The sequence below is a fragment of the Marmota flaviventris genome, chromosome 14 (genome assembly GCF_047511675.1).
Source record: "Marmota flaviventris isolate mMarFla1 chromosome 14, mMarFla1.hap1, whole genome shotgun sequence".
In the NCBI taxonomy this organism is placed as follows: Eukaryota; Metazoa; Chordata; class Mammalia; order Rodentia; family Sciuridae; genus Marmota; species Marmota flaviventris.
Genome location: NC_092511.1, coordinates 25,177,931 through 25,195,693, shown reverse-complemented (window position 1 = coordinate 25,195,693; position 17,763 = coordinate 25,177,931). Strand labels below are relative to the sequence as shown.

At 36.9% G+C, this 17,763-nt stretch overlaps 1 protein-coding gene across 4 annotated transcripts in view; it reads right to left on the bottom strand.

Annotated features, from left to right (window-relative positions):
* Ttc27 (tetratricopeptide repeat domain 27) overlaps positions 1-17,763 on the bottom strand; it is a 157,457-nt gene that overhangs the window by 73,138 nt on the left and 66,556 nt on the right. For all 4 annotated transcript variants that reach the window (XM_071601477.1, XM_027933487.2, XM_071601478.1 and 1 more), the window contains 2 exons: positions 6,638-6,733; positions 2,836-2,958 (listed from right to left, as the gene is read on the bottom strand). In XM_071601477.1, the coding sequence (XP_071457578.1) occupies positions 2,836-2,958; positions 6,638-6,733 (219 nt within the window). The remainder of the gene's footprint in view (positions 1-2,835; positions 2,959-6,637; positions 6,734-17,763) is intronic.

The following is a 17,763-nucleotide window of genomic DNA, read 5'->3' as shown; positions in this document are numbered from 1 at the left end:
GAAGATGCTATCCTTCCTCCATTGCATGCTTTTAGCCCCTTTATCAAATATAAGATAGTTGTAGTTTTGTGGATTGGTTTCTGTGTCCTCTATTCTGTACCATTGGTCCACCCGCCTGTTTTGGTACCAGTACCATGCTGTTTTTGTTACTATTGCTCTGTAGTATAGTTTGAAGTCTGGTATCGCTATACCGCCTGATTCACACTTCCTGCTTAGCATTGTTTTTGCTATTCTGGGTCTTTTATTTTTCCATATGAATTTCATGATTGCTTTCTCTATTTCTACAAGAAAAAATGCTCACCATCTCTAGCAGTCAGAGAAATGCAAATCAAAACCACCCTAAGATACCATCTCACTCCAGTTAGATTGGCAGCCATTATGAAGTCAAACAACAACAAGTGCTGGCGAGGATGTGGGGAAAAGGGTACACTTGTACATTGCTGGTGGGACTGCAAATTGGTGCAGCCAATTTGGAAAGCAGTATGGAGATTTCTTGGAAAGCTGGGAATGGAGCCACCATTTGACCCAGCTATTCCCCTTCTCGGTCTATTCCCTAAAGACCTAAAAAGAGCATGCTACAGGGACACTGCTACATCGATGTTCATAGCAGCACAATTCACAATAGCTAGACTGTGGAACCAACCTAGATGCCCTTCAATGGATGAATGGATAAAAAAAAATGTGGCATTTATACACAATGGAGTATTACTCTGCATTAAAAAATGACAAAATCATAGAATTTACAGGGAAATGGATGGCATTAGAGCAGATTATGCTAAGTGAAGCTAGCCAATCCCTAAAAAACAAATGCCAAATGTCTTCTTTGATATAAGGAGAGTAACTAAGAACAGAGTAGGGTCGAAGAGCATGAGAAGAAGATTAACATTAAACAGGGATGAGAGGTGGGAGGGAAAGGGAGAGAGAAGGGAAAATGCATGGAAATGGAAGGAGACCCTCAGAGTTATACAAAAGTACATACAAGAGGAAGTGAGGGGAAGGGGAAAAATAATACAAGGGGGACAAACGAATGTCAGTAGAGGGGGCAGAGAGAGAAGAGGGGAGGGGAGGGGAGGGGAGGGGAGGGGAGGGGGGATAGTAGAGGATAGGAAAGGCAGCAGAATACAACAGACACTAGTATGGCAATATGTAAATCAATGGATGTGTAACTGATGTGATTCTGCAATCTGTATATGGGGTAAAAATGGGAGCTCATAACCCACTTGAATCAAATTGTGAAATATGATATATCAAGAACTATGTAATGTTTTGAACAGCCAACAATAAAAAATTTAAAAAAAAAATAAATAAAAATAAAGAAAAGTTGATGGAGTCATGACTTCTCCAATGGTATTTATTTCACTAATTCCAAATTTACATCTCTCTACTTAGGTTCTGTCCTTTTCTCTGTAATCTATAACTTTTTATTTCAAAGCCAAATCATAATTAAATCTTTTTGAAGTTATTTTAAAAGGCAATTAAAGTCAACATACAGAGTGCTGACACTGTGTCCATAGATCAACTGAAATGATGGTACTGAATATAGCCGTAACTATGTCTACACATGCAGAGGTATTGATAACTTGATGAGATACAAAAAATATGAAAAAAATATATATCTTAGAATCAAAGAAGTATAACAACAAACAATCCCAGAGCACATATAAAGTAAGCCCCATTCCATGTGCTCTTCATATACTGTGTCACAGAAACCTAGAAGGTAAGCAGGTTGCGTGTTTCCAGATGAATATGGTAACATCACAGAGCTCGTACATGGCCAGGCTGGTATCTGAATCCAGGCAGCCTACCACCAGAGGCTGTGCTCTTAACCACTCTGCTACACTTTCTTTCGAGTAAATAACAGTAACTAGCGCTGTGATCAGAGGAAAAATCCTCGGAGGAAAAATCCTAAGGAAAATGACTCTTCTCACTTAGAAAAGGACGGATCTGGCATGGATGATTGTGGAGTCCTTCCCCAGAACCATAACATTAATAATTTTACAACCTTCTACAGGAAAACCTTAGCCCTATGCTGGAGAAACCTTAAGCCAAAACAGTTCAAAGACCTTCACTGCCATTAACTAATGAAAGAATTATAAGCCTAAAATAGACATACTTTGGAAAGTATTTAAGAACAATATGTACTTAAACTAATTTTTACCTTTAGAGTGATGGCAAAAGGTTGTCTATAGCTATAAGCAAGCCAATTTATGGGTTTTACTCTACTCAGTCATTTAAACACTTAATTCAGAATTAACACATGACCACTCACAATGCAGAGTCACTGGTCTTAAAATTCTGCTCATATATAAGTGGAAAAACAACAGATTACTAACAGATGCAAATATTGCAACATTTCCCCCTCTTGACCCAATTTGACAGTGGAATTAAACATGCAGCACACACCTGACAACTCTTTGACTCAAAAGGGACTGCAACACCCTGTGGATCTTACACAAACCAAGTCAGCTAATGGCCTGCCTAGGTCACCTCCTTAAGCCCATAACCTCATCATCAGGAAACCTGGTGAAAATTAAAATAATTCCTAGTATTTCACTTTGAAGTTGTCCTATAGAAAAGAGTCAATGAAGGGTGAAGATCAAAATGCAGTGTCTTCAAAGCTTTCATTTAAATATCAAATTAATATCAGTCTTCTTTCTCTTTTGTAGACACATAAAATAATCTGCCCCAACAGCTATTTAAAAAAAAATTTTTAAGTTTTCTGGAAAAAAATGAAATAAGTGAATTTTGGTAAAAGCGAGTTTAAAAAACAGCAAGGAAGAAGATGTTCAAAGGGAGACAGGTCTCACCAGGACATAGGACTTTATCACTACATACCTTCCCATGCTGCCCAGCCCTCTCATAGCAAATGACCACGTCTTCCCACATTTCTAGCTTCTCAAAGATCTGAAGAGCCGAACTGGTACATCCCAACTCAAACAGCAAACTTGCCAGTTGGCGCTAGAAAAACCAGTTAGAATAATTAACACTTCTTGATAATTATTCTTAATGTAAAAAGTGAGATTCGTGTTTCACTTGCAGATATACCCAACCTGACTTTTTAAGGGCAACTTATTGTAATAAATGTACAATTTCTATAATTCAACTTCTAATTAAGAATCTGTAATGATCCAATACTTACCTTTACTTTAGCAAACTTCATTAGAGGGGATGAAAAATTGAAATACAATATAGAAACCTGTTCAAAATATTCAATATGTTGATTTTATTACAAGCTTTCAAAAGAACTTCAAAGAAAATTAATATTTCCTTCTTACCTAAAGATTCTATACATGACAATCTCTGATTTGTGACAGTAAAATCTGGTAAAAAAATTTTTTTTTTTTAAACTCTGAGCAGGTACTGCAGATGACATGAAATCCATATGCATCAGTCCACATAAACTTTCTATATGAAGGCATCTCCAGCTCTTTCTCACTCAGGTTTTCTTAAGATTTATTTTAAGCAAATTCTAACCATCTTAGTACCTAATTTCCTAGTGCCTGGCAGATAAAAAGGAGCAAATTGTGATAAGGTCAAAGAAGGTGACAAGTGTTCAACAGAAAAAAGTATCATGGTTTATAAATGGTCCATCCTACGGAAATGGAAAAAAATTTAGAAAAGTGGAAGAAAAAAAAGGAGAAAAGGTACACTTGCACACTAGTGAGAGCTATATTGTTTTCTCTTTTAAATACACCTTTTTTATACTGAAAATTGGTGTTGGCACTGTGGTGCACACCTGTAATCCCAGCAACTAGGGAGGCCGAGGCAGGAGAATCATGAGTCGGAGATGAGTCTCATAAATTTTGCAAGACCCTGTATCAAACTATTAAAAAAAAATGTAAAGGGGATGGGGCTGTAGCTCAGTGGCAGAGCGCTTGCCTAGCATGCATGAGGCACTAGGTTTGATCTCTCAGCACCACATAAAAATAAACAAATAAAATAAAGGCATTCTGTCCTTCTACAACTACAAAAAAATTTTTTTTAAATGTAAAAAGGGGTATAAAAGAAATTGGACACACATTTAAGAGTCAAGAAGCTGGGGCTGGGGTTGTAGCGCAATGGTAGAACGCTTGCCTAGCACATATGAGGCACTGGGTTCAATCCTCAGCACCACACAAAACTAAATAAATAAAATAAATAAAGGTATTATGTCCATCTACAACTCAAAACAAAATTTTTTTTAAAGAGTCAAGAAGCTAATGGATATGGAAGATCTAGGATTAAAAAAACGAAAAATCAAAATGAAATACATGAGAGAACTATAAGCTAATATATTCTCAAATAAGGGGGTGATCCCATATTTTTTTACTCCATGAAATATAGGAGAGTTTGGCTATTTGGGAGCATTTCATGAAATCTTTTCAAAAACTATACATAGCATATGGGAGCTAAAATAAATCTTGGTGTTCATACAGTAAGTACATCAATTTTTTTATTTAATAAATGAAGGAAGTTAGTGACATCCAAGATAATACAGCCAGTTAGTGGCAGAAGAAAGTCTAATACTCTTTTTATAATAATTGTGCTATTATCTCCTAATCTCTAAAATAATGCATAAAGATATGATTATTCCCTTCATGTAAGAAAAAAAGTGATTTAACTTCTTAATGAAAAAAATCTTTATCTAACTGCCTAAGGATTCTAAAATCAACAGCTTCTAAAATCTACATGCAGGCAAGATAAACATTCAATCTACTAGAACAGTATTTAAGTTTCCTAATGCTTCTGTTCAGAAACAGATACAAAGGCTATACCCTCAACAGACATATTTAGTCATACTAATGCAAGGTTGGAAGTATTTATCTCCCATGACAACATAGCATAGAGCATTTATAAATTTCCCAGATCAGAGTCAAAAACATTCCAAAAAATTCTAGCTGTCAACACCTTCTTGATGAAGAAGGTACTGCCTTTGAAAAATATGGAAAAACTTTTTATTGACCTGTATTTTACTGAGACTCCTTCAATACATAAAGTGAATTCCAAAGTGTAAAACACATCTACTTTAAGACTATAACCTACTCTAAGAAATCTTACAATGGGGATTCTGAATCATTGAACAGTAGGTGGCATTTACAATTCTAAATACTACTTATGTACATAATGCACAAGAGAGAGCACAAGACACTGATTAAAATGCCAACAGTTGCCAAATCATTTAGAAGCCTCTGACTGGCATCACTTGACTCTATTTAACCTCTTTGTGCTATAGCTTCCCCATCTGTAAAATAGGGATATTTTTATAAAATCATTGTAATAAAATAAGTTTAATACATAAAAACTGCAAAAAAAAAATGCATACACCACACTAAGTGTGCAGCAAAAGTTGGCTGTTATTAGCAAGCACAATCCAAGGAAGAGATATAAAAAGGAGGCAAATGAGACTCAACATCAGGACACCAGGGATCAAGTTCATATATTGATCAATGCTGGAAAGTTAATTGCACCGGGCCTCAATATTCTCCATAAATTAAGAAACTGAATTAGGTACATAATCTTGAGTGATAAAATTTTATAAACCTTCAGTGATAAAATTTTACAAATCTTCAGTGATAAAAGTTTATAAAATAGGGGAGACACATCTATAGTATAAGAAGACCACAGTATAGGGGCCCAGAATTTCCACCTCAACACGGGCTCCTGAGAGCCACACAAGGTAATCATATACTCTTAGAAAGAGAGCAGCTAGCCAGGTGCAGTGGCGCATGCCTGTAATCCCAGCGGCTCGGGAGGCTGAGAAAGGAAGCAACTCAGTGAAACCCTGTGTCTAATTAAAGCACAAAATAGGGCTGGGGATGTGGCTCAGTGGCGGAGTGGCCCTGAGTTAAATTCCCGGTACCCCTCTCCCGCAAAAAAGAGAAGAGAGAACAGCTAGACATCTCTCTCAGGATACAGTGGCACAAGCCTGTAATCCCAGTGGCTCGGAAGCCTAAGGTAGAAGGATCACAAGTTCAAAGCCAGTCTCAGCAACTCAGTGAGGCCCTAAGCAACTTAGCAAGATCCTGTCTCAAAAAAAAATAGTAAAATAAAAAATGGATTGGGGATGTGGTTCAGTGACTGAACACCCCTGAGTTCAATCCCTGGTACCAAATAAATAAATGAATAAATAAAGTACCAAATATAAATGCTTTCATTTTGATTTTCACATTTGTTTAAGATTCATTCTTCAGGAGTTTTTATGTATGTATGTATTTATTTGGTACCAGAGACTGAACCCAAAATGCTATACAACTGAGCTATAGCCTTAGCCCTTTACCCTTTTTTTTAAGACAAGGTCTTGCTAAACTGCTGAGTCTGGCCTTGAACTTGTGATCCTCCTGCCTCAGCATCCAAAGTCGCTAGGATTACTACTGTGCACAGCTTAAAGGAGTTTTCAAATACAAAAAGTTACTTTGAAAATGAAAACATTCATGGTTCTTCTATATTTAATTTCTAGCATCTACTAATACAGTTTTAAATTATTTTAAAAATATTTTAAAAGTCTAATATCACTTTAATCAAAACAACTTGAAGTAGTTAGCAATCCCCAGCTACTTTTTTATTATTTTTATTCAAATGTTTGAATATTCGAACATAAGTTGAAATTATCCTTTTCTAATACAAAGAATTTTCCATTTCCAAGGACAAACAAAAGTACCTGAATGGCCCAGTATGGTGGTACTTGACAGCAATAGAAAACCTTTAATCGTTCCAATACAGACGTAGCTTTATCTTCAAATTGGTCTGCAAGAGCCTAAAGAACACAGATAATAAGTACAATCTATTATTGTTCAGTCCTTTACTTTTTTTTTTTTTAAGAAAAACTGTTCTTTAGCATACCTGTTTCACAACATAATGACAAAGTGATATTTGACAATATCACTCTCCGATATCAGTCAGGGAGACTTTATATAAAAAAACTGCATTTAAAATTATTTTCTCAGGAATGAAGTGAAAGGAGAAAGTATGTCTGTTTGATCCTAAAGAGTGAGTTCTTCACTCCTCAGCAGCAGCTATCACGTTGAACATTCATTCTTTCTTTTTTTTTTTTTTTAATATTTATTTTTTAATTTTCGGCAGACACAACATCTTTGTTTGTATGTGGTGCTGAGGATCGAACCCGGGCCACACGCATGCCAGGCGAGCGCGCTACTGCTTGAGCCACATCCCCAACCCTGAATATTCATTCTTGCAAGATCATCTACAAGGGGCAGCGAGCAGCTGCAAAACTATACACATTGAAGAAATCCCCCCCCCCCCAAAAAAAAAGAAAGAAATCCTGCACTGTACTGAAATTCCTACCCTGGTACTAAATAACTAAACTCCTGGAGGCTATAGCAAGAAGCAGACCAAGAAGACTAAGGTGGCTGACTCACAAAAGGAACCAGAGCCAACTGAAAAGTCAGAAACTGGCACTATGCAGTGGTCAAGTGATCTGTCATCAAAAGACCTCCAGACTCAATATCTAAATGGATACAGACACCATGGAGTACCTAGACAAACATGTAGGCAGCAGTTTCATTATTGACCATCTTCCTCTCCATCTTCATTAGTTATTCCATTTGTATTGAGTATACAAAATTATCTGATGTTATATTTGGGCCTTCTCTCAACTCTGAATTATAATGACACTTTTTCCATAATGAATTACTCAAATTATCTTTTTCTACCAGTTTCACAGGCTTATCTCTGAAGATTATATGATAGTAACATGTTAATGTTAACTTTCTGATTTTAATACACAGATTGGATTTCAGTAGGAGAATGTCCATGCTGTATTTGAAAATTATAAAGCACCATGTGGCAACTTACTTTTCTATACATTATGATACAAAGACAGTTGTACTATACTTATACCTTCTCTGCACCCCTCTCCAGGGTGTGTCTTAACTAGTAGGCCTCTTTACGGTTGGCAGGGATTTTTTTCCCTACTATTTTTTTTTTTTTTATTTTAAAAGATGAATTAAAAAAAAAACAGAATTCTAAACCTATTTCACTCTTATATAGAATGTACTTCTTTCTACCATAAGCATGCCTACCACCTAAATAAGATTCTCCTACCCATAGAATATTATAGCCAGGGCAACAATGTACTCTTATATCCTCCACTGGACTCAAAAGTATTCTTTTTCACTTGCTAATTTACTAAAAATACAAGAGCATTACTACATCTTCAGGTTTTTCAGATCAGGATAACTTTAAGCAACTTATTCTAAAACAATTCCATTATATTCCAGAGCAGTGGAGTCCTTTACAGAAGTGATAAATAGGAAAAGCAGCGCTGGTAGGTGAAGTTCCTAGATTCTGTTCTAGGTCTATCCCCAACAAGTGAGCCATTTAATCACAATGGCACACACCTCTGAAATGATTTTGCAAATGATCCTTGCACTGTCAACAATCTGAGTATGACTTTATCAAAACAGTGTTTTGTTTTGTTCTGTTCTGTTTCAAGCATTTGAGGAGATTTTTGGTTAACTGTCAGCCCCATTAGTTGAACAGAAGGATCATGCACTTATGTTAGGGGCAAACCAAGTGCTCAAAATAACCTGGAAGGCGATGGTAGAAGGTAAATGATACGAAAAATGGGCTTGAACAAAAGTGAGCTCAGTTACTATTGTATATATTGTTTTATTAACAAGAACATACACAATGTGCTTGCTGAAAGAGTAACATATTGCAAATTTTCACATATGCTCAGAAATTTTGGTAAACAGTCTCTAAAGTACTGTGTCCTTTCACGAATCCACTTTTTTTTCTTTCCAGTTTCTAAACTTCAGGAATTTCACATCTGAAAGTCATGGGCACTTGGTTATAAATAAAAACAGATATGAAGATGTAGTTTTTAAGAAAAGATGGTAATGTAAAAACTGGAGACAGAGAGGAAGAGCACATACACACGCAAGCATATCCAGACATAGGATATGCTTAAACCAATCATTAAGAATGGTTTGAAAGCCAAGTATGGTGGCACACGACTATAATCCAAGAAGCTCAGGAAAGCTGAGGCAGGAGAATTGTGAGTTCAAAGCCAGCCTCAGCAACAGTGAGGCCCTAAGCAATTCGGTGAGACCCTGTCTCTAGGTAAAATACAAAAAAGGGCTGGGGAGAAAAATAAGGAAGAGAGAGCAAGAAGCGCTCTGGGACACAGACCAGAGGTATGGGGGAGCCAATCACAGAAAAGTCTGCCACAGCTATTGGATACATCAGAGACTTCATGGTGCAAGGACTACTGTGACATAAGACTGTTTTGAAGTTTTAAGGATTCCTTTTTTATTTTTGTGGGAGGGGCATAGGAGATTGAACACATGGACACTTTATCACTGATCTACATTTTTACCACCTTTTATTTTTTATTTTGAGACAGGCTCTTACTAAGTTGCTCAGGGCCTCCCTAAATTGCTGAGGTTGCCCTCAAACTTGGGATCCTCCTGAGTCTACGAGATTATAAGCATGTGCCACTGTGCCCAGCAAGACTTTCTTTTAATGTGTTTCTCACAAACTCCACCTAAAAGCATTTATACTTTGAGTGTACTCTGAGTAAACATTTATATAGATGGAGCTTCTAGTCCCATGCAAAATCAACTCCCAAATCCTCAGAAGCCACAGTATTACAGGTCAGGGAGTATTTCTATGGCATGAATGATAAAATAAAACCCAGAAAATAATAATACATACCTTATTTTTGATGCTGTTTCAGTACAGAAAGAATGTCCCAGAAATACTAAAGGTAAAGACTACATTGTAATACTAGCACATAGAAAATGATTTACTACACAAGGACAATTCTCAACAAAGTCTAGTATGATTTAGACTTTACTTATGTGCTCATATCTAAAAACATGGCACATGTATCTTCAAAAAGAGTAGAGCTGGGCCCTTTCACTGAGAGCCATTCATTCTCACATGTGGTTTCAAAGTGTTCTATCGGCCTTCTGAAGCACCAAGTAGAAACTGGCTGATGATCTAAAAGGTATGACTGATCATATACTACATCACCTTATCCTTGCTTTGTTGTCCAATCTTTGTACACATATGTGAGTGTAGGAAAATGGGATTTATTATAAAAACATGTACCTAATCAAATATATCTAACAGTTGGGCTCAACAGTTTTCTCTGACAGAACCTGCAATCATTCAGCTTTGGTTTATAAATAGTGCAGTGAAGTTAACTGCCACCTCAAACTCCAAAGCCTAAGAAAATTTCCAATGGGAACAAAGAGAATCAGAGTTAAAATCCATCAGGCCCAGTGGCACAGGCCTGTAATGCCAACAACTGAGAAGGCTGAAGCAGAAGGACAGCAAGGTGAAGGCCAGCCTGGGTAACTTAGCAAGACCTGAACTTGAAATAAAAAGAAAAGAAGAAGTCAACTGACATTCCTAATATCAACAACATGATTAAATCTAACATTAATCCACTTGTACATCACAAGAAGGAAATGGCAGCACTGAGATATAAAAGAGGACTTATTCAAAGCCATAAAGTGATAGAACAGGTGAGCTTGGTTGATGCTAAAGACAAGATTTAGCAGTTTCTTGTTAAAACCTTGTAATTACATAGACAATGATTAGATCTGTGAAAACAAAAAACAGCTTCATGTTAGAAAAATATTGAGAACTCTATTTGACCATCTTTTCTCCACCTAAATCCCCACAATACTGGAATCAGGATGTGTCCTGTCAAGAACGTGCTCGGTTATTGTTTCTGTCCTAGTAGGAACTGGGTGTGCTACCGACAGCTGGGAGAACCAAATCAGCTTTCTTCAAGATTCCAGAACCAAAAGTGGAACAAAGAGGCAGCACTCAAGGAAGCGCAGACGGTCTCACAGAGCGTCCCCTTCCCTCAGGCACATCTGGGGTCAGCAGTTCTTAAACTTTTTTTTTATTTCAGGACTGTTTAAATTCTTAAAAATTACGGAGAGACTCAAAAGAAATTTTGTTTCTCTGTATTATAACCTATCATTATTTATCATATAAAAAATTAAAACAAAAATATTTATTTTAATACCAAATAATAATTCAGTTACATTAACATAAACATTTTTTAAATGATATTTCTCAAAACAAATAAAAAAGTCTTGAATAAAGAGTGACACTTAAAATTTTGCAAATCACTTTACTGCTGCCTTTAATAGATGACAGCTGCAGTGTCAGACCTGTTTCTGTAGCCAAGCTCTTGCGTATATTTTGGTTGAAGTTTACAAAGAAAATCTGGCTTTGCCCAGATATAAAGTTGGAAAACAGAGGAATATATTACTAGGTTTTATGGTTAATTGTGGACATTCTTTCAATACTACCACAAAATTCAATAAGTAGTGGTCTCTTTTGTTTAATATTTTTTAGTTATAGTTGGACACAATACCTTTATTTTATTTATTTTTATGTGGTGCTGAGGATCGAACCCAGTGCCTTGCATGTGCCAGGCAAATGCTCTACCGCTGAACCACAACCCCAGCCTCTGTGGTGGTTTCGGAATCTGAAATCCTATCAATGAACTTTTCTCCGTTATATTAAACAATCTGCTATATTAAACTCCATCAGTCAAAAACTGAAACAAAAGCACTCACTGCTCCATCTTGTACTTCGAATGGATCTTTTTACCCATGCTTGATTTTGTAACATAATGCACTGGTCATCTGGAAGATGAGGTAAATCTCCAAACCACATTTCATGTAATATTAAAAAGCTACATGCAGTGATGTCACCATTAATCTCATTAGAAAAATCAAATCCCAATACTTAAAAATTAGGTAGACCTGCTCTGAATCCTAGTTTAGCTATAAAACCTTAGTTAAGTCACTTAAATTTTCCATGCTTTTACAAACATAGATAATGCCTATTTAGTAAGATTATTTAGCATGGCATATGATTGTTCAGTAAATAAAATTAATGATATGTAGTTCATTAAATAGGAGTAACTATAGCCAGCTCAGCACAAACAATGGTGACTATATTCCAACAAATGAAAGCTCAGCTACAATCACATAAATGAATCTTACTTTCAAATGCACAAGCACATGGTTATTAATGCAGGAGAAATACATACTATACATGAAGCACTGTAATTATCTCACTATTCTTCAGCTTTTCCAGTTATAATCATTACTTTTAACCACTTACGAGGGGTTGGTCAGTTTTACTTTTCTTGCACCTCAACTTCCCCTCCAGTGAAGTAAGGATAATAGCAGTCAACATTTACTAAGGATTTACTATGCACCTGGTATTATTCCAAGAATTTCACAAGTATTAACACACTTAATCCCTCAGCATAGGTTTGTTAACACGACTGCTATCCCCACTCTACAGATAAGCAAAGCACTGGAAGTTAGAGAGCTTCACCTCTTTTGGAACATGAAGTCTATGGATAACAAACGCTAGTGCTATTCTGACAACAATCTTTCTGATACTGAAGCAGTCAGAGAAAAACAGATAGAATGAAGGTAAAGAAAAACAGACTGGGAAAGATCTAATTTGTTTGAGCCCCTAAATCCAGCTATCTTGGAGACTGGAATACCCTAGGCCTTGCAGTTATAATGCTTAATCCATTTCCTTCCTTATAGCCACTTTTTATTGGGTTTCTCTCCAACTATTGAGATTCTTCTTCCTTTTACTAATGCACAAATATCAACAGTCTTGAAAAGCTTTAAATTTTAATCTGCCCATCATAAGCACCTTATATATTTAAGAGGATATTTAAAATAGGTATGATATGATAATCAAATTAAATTTCTTAAATTTTGAAGCCACTCACTCATTAAGCAAGCCATTTGAATTACTAAATTACTGAACTGAAATTACTAAATTACTAAAGCCAACTTGAATTACTAAAACATGTGCTCTGCTCTGCCTCCCTGTCCTCCTTCAGTGGCTCCTTGGCAATAGTATCTTCTCTACCCAAAAAGAGTTACATATCAAGGTCATTACCAAGTCAGAAAAGTATTAAACACAAGCAGATATACTTGTGTGAAGAAGAAACATGGAAATATAATAGAGGCCATGAATATTCTGAGGTACTTACTTTTTATAAGAGTTAGTCTTGAAGGCAGAACTAATGATCATTTTGAAATATAGAGGGAAAACTTTGTTATCAGGTACATTGAGAAATACAGAGTGAACATAAATTCAGTTAATTAAAGAGTTAATCTATGAACTGCAGTCTCTTATTAATTCACTTCTGGAGTTAATAGGGTAGTGTTTAAACATTAGTTCGTCATTTTTAAAAAATGAACTCAGAAAAAATGGACATGCCTTTATCTCCTTTTCTTTCACTTGAAAACATATATATATATATATATATATATATATAAAATTATTTATTTATTTATTTATTTATTTTTGAGTGTGTGTGTGTGTGTGTGTATCTCCAAATGAAATGAACTCCAACAATCTCAGTGTGAGCTCAGTGACTATTAGTTCCCATTAGCTTGGTACTGGGACCCATTACAAGTCCTGAAAATTTAGACTTGTAATAATCTCAGAAAGGCTGGTACTTAAAGCTCTCAGATTACTGAAGTGCCAAATAAAAACAGTCCTTAATTTAGTTACCTCTTATTTAATCCTATCAAAAAGCAAAAAATTCAATATTCATTGTTTTCAAATCCAACATTTAGTAAACATCCAATGTGTATCCACTCTGAGAATACTAAATACGTAAAATATAAAACCTGATGCTTCAAGAAATTCATTTTCTAGGATCTAAGGAAAGGTTCCCAAATAAAATGTAATATAATTAGTAAAGGCTGAAATACAACTATGAAAACAAGAGAGTCCAGAAATAAACTACACTTATATGGTGTCAGCTGATTTTTCAAGGAAGGTGCCAACCTGAATGGAAAGAGACCAGTGAATACAAGATGGTAAGCAGAATTACAATAGTCTCTACCTGAGAAATGATGACAAACCTAAAGCAACATAATTCACACACTAGCTAACAGAAAACTGAACTTCATGAAGCAAAACAGGTAAGGAACATGGGTGGGCTAATGGGAAATTTACCCTCAGGATCAGAATCTGGCTGTGGTACAGGAGATGGCAGGAGGGCATAAACTATTCTTTGACCCTATGAGAATGCCAAGGGAACTCTCTGACACTATTGATCCATGGAAAGGAATCCTCCATAGCTGGACATCTTCCTGGTAAATTCTGGGGAACTGGGGTGCCCAGACCTGCACCTGAGAGGATGCTGTGTTGTCTCCAGCTTAGTATAACTAAATATTATAACTTGGAGTTACATCTACTAGCTTCTTTCTTACAGTTTTATCTGCTCCTTTTGAGAGAACCACGGTTACAGAATTATTCTCAAGTTGAAATGATTCTCATAAGCGAGCCTCTGCCCCCAACTACTGTGCTCCTACCAATGTTTCTTCTTTTGGTATTGGGGATTGAACCCAGGATATACTGAGGTATATCCTCGTTCTTTTTATTTTATTTTTTTATTTTGAGACAGACTTTTTTTTTTTTTTACGTTTATCAGTTTATTATAAAGCGGATTTTAAAGGATACAAATAAGCAGCCAGGCAAAGACACATAGGACCAGGTCCGTAAGGATCCCAAGGACAGAAGCTTTCGGCCTGGGGGCACCATACTCCCTGCAGGAAGGTCAGCTTTCAATTGCCTTCTGGCTAGCCTCCAGATGGTCATAAGTCCAAAAGCACTCGGAACCATGTCCTTTGGAATTTCTGTAACTACTATGGACAACCAGGTCAAAATGTGATTGAATGTAAAAGGGTTTGATCTAATACAAGGAGAATGAGCAGGGAAACCCAGCAAGGTTTATGGGTTCCGTTTCTCCGTATAGCATTCCACGCCTGTCTGTATGGGGAAGACTCTTTCTGGAAATTGGGTCTTGTTGAGATAGACTCTTGCTAAGTTGCGAAGTATTATGGTTTAGATATGAGGTGTCCCCCAAAAGTTCATGTGTGAGACAATGCTAGAATTTTCAGGGGTAAAATGATTAAATTATGAGATGTATAAGCTAAGTGAATTAATCCACCGATATGGATTAACTGGGTGATAACTGTAGGCAGGTAGGGTGTGGCTGGAAGAAGTAGGCCACAGTGTTACTTTTGAGTTCATATTTTGTCCCTAGTGAGCAGAGCTCACTCTCTGCTTCCTGTTGCCATCTCCTGAGCTGCTTTCCTCCTTCACACCCCCGTGATGTTCTGCCTCACCTCAGACCCAGAGCCATGGAATAGGCAAAACATGGGCTGCATCTCTAAAACCATGAGCCAAAACAAATATTTTCTCCTCTAAATTGTTCTTATTAGGTCTTTAGTCACAGCAGCAAAAAAAAGCCAAGTAAAACACTGAGGGTCTTATAAATTGCTACAGCTACCCTTGAACTTGAGATCCTCCTGCCTCAGCCTATCGAGTGGCTGGGATTATAGGCATGTGCCACCGCACCCAACTTTAAGTGTTCCTCTTTATGACTCCATGAAGAGGGGCAGTTCTGATGGGCTGCTTTGACCTGAGGCCTGGTTCTGCTCTAGGGGCATAAAAGAAGATCCAATGCTAATACATTTGATGTAGTAATGCTAATGTAACTTTCCATGTAATCAACCTCATTACCCACTACCTGGGCTGCAAGATTTTCTCTGACACTATTATCCTATTCTTTAAACACTTTAAACTTTTTCTTGATGAATAAGTACCTCTCCTAACCACTGTACACCTGTTATATCTTTCACAATCTGAATTTAATGATCAAAGGATATGTCACATGTTATTTAGTTCACTGCTCTAAGAACAGCTTGTCTGTTAGGTTGTCACTCTGGTGAGGATGACCCAGTATTCCAGACTAAGACTTATTTAACTCAGTCTCACTGGCCCAGAGAGGAGGTCCTCCTCACCAGGGTCTCTATCCCTTATTCCTTGCACTTTATCTAGGTCCTGCTATCAGCAACTCTGGACCCTACTCTGCCTCCTAGGCTCACACACTGCCTGCTTGCACCACTAGGAGACACTCACACCTCACATCTCAGAAGGAAAGAAAGAAAGGAATGAAGCATCAGGAGATATGGGGCTTATTTAAAAAGAAAAGCATCTCTGGTATTACAGGCAATGGCTCAGTTATTTTCTCAGTTCAAGGCCTGAGGGGAAGGTGTAGGGAAAAAAATCCCTGCCAATCCTAAAGAGGCCTACTAGTTAAGACACACCCTGGAGAGGGGTGCAGAGTCTGCACTCAGTTCTCCCATTCAAAGGAAAAACTTCTCAGATGATAAGACTCTCTTACTTCAAAAGGAACTCATATTAGCTGTCGATACAATCTACTTGATGACCATTAGGCATTTATGAAAAGCAATATCCATGTAAAGGAGGGGCCAAGATGAACATACAAAACAATTCACCCCTGTGGAGAAAGAATTTATAGAAAGAAAAATGTTTTAAATTCTAATAAATAATATGCAGAGAAATTACATAAGATATTGCATTTATAATATAAAAGAAAACTATTATGAAAAAAATCAGAAAAGTATAAACTTTCTGGAAATTAAAAATAACTGTCAAAAAGCCAGGTACAACTGCACATGCTTGTATTCCCAGGTGAAGCTGGGAGGTTGAGACAGGAGGATCACAAGTTCAATGCTAGCCTGGGCAACACAGGAAATCCCTCTTCAAAAAAATGTATTATAATAATAATTGACTGGGCGTGGGGGCACATGCCTACTATCCCAGTGACTCAGAAGGCTGCGGCAGGAAGATAGCAAGCTCAAGGCCAACCTCAGAAACTAATGAGGGCCCTAAGCAACTTAATGAGACCCTGTCTCAAAATAAAAAGGACTGGGGATATGGCTCAGTGGTAAACCACCTCTGGGTTCAATTCCCAGTACCCACACTCCATCCCACCCCCTGAAAAAAAGTCAAAATAAAAAATTACATGGATGGGCTAAATATTGGGGAATTGAGCTAATGGTCAAAACTAGTGATAGAAAAGAAAAGATGAAAGAAATCTCCTATAACATCAAGCAAGAAGACAAAGGGATACAAAATTGGGAAAAAGAAGAGTCAAAGAAGACAGGTAGACCAGGAGGTTTCACATAGGTCTACTATAATTCCAACTGCATAATTAAATTGGAGAAGTGTTTTTAAGAAAACGAAGGCAGAATCATAATTAAATAACAGGAGAAACCACCTCTGAACTTTAGATATAATTGCTCACACTGAAAGAACCCAATATGTACTCCAACAAGTAAAAACAATAAATAGGAAAACTACCATTTATTAAGCACTTGCCATCTGAGAGACACTGCTCTAAATATTAACTCATTAATCCTCGTGAAAATTCTGTTTATCCCATTATATACAAGAGGAAACTGGGCACAAGTTAAGTAGCCTGTCCAAAGAACAGGCAGGTGCGACACGGCAGGGATGGGATCTGAATTCAGGCAGTATGACTCCAGAGGTCACACTCAAATTTAGACACATCCAGAATTCCAAAAAGAGAGAGTTCTAAAAATTCTCAAGATGAGAAAAAAAGAACAACCTAAAATGGAACAAGAATCAGACTGTCATACTTATCAGCAAACTGGGATGCTGGAAGATATTTAAGTATTGACCTCATCTAAAATCCTGAAGAAAGAAGATTTTGAAATTAGAATTCCCTGCCCAATCTATTAAATTATGATAGAAAAATACTTATTGCAGAGACTCAAATTTTACTGAATAAAAAATCCCCAGGAACATGATTGAGGTTGAGCAGGGTGCAGGGGCACACTTGAAATCCCAGAAGCTCAGGAGGTTGAGGCAGGAGAATCATGAGTTCAAAGCCAGCCTCAGCAATGGCGAGGC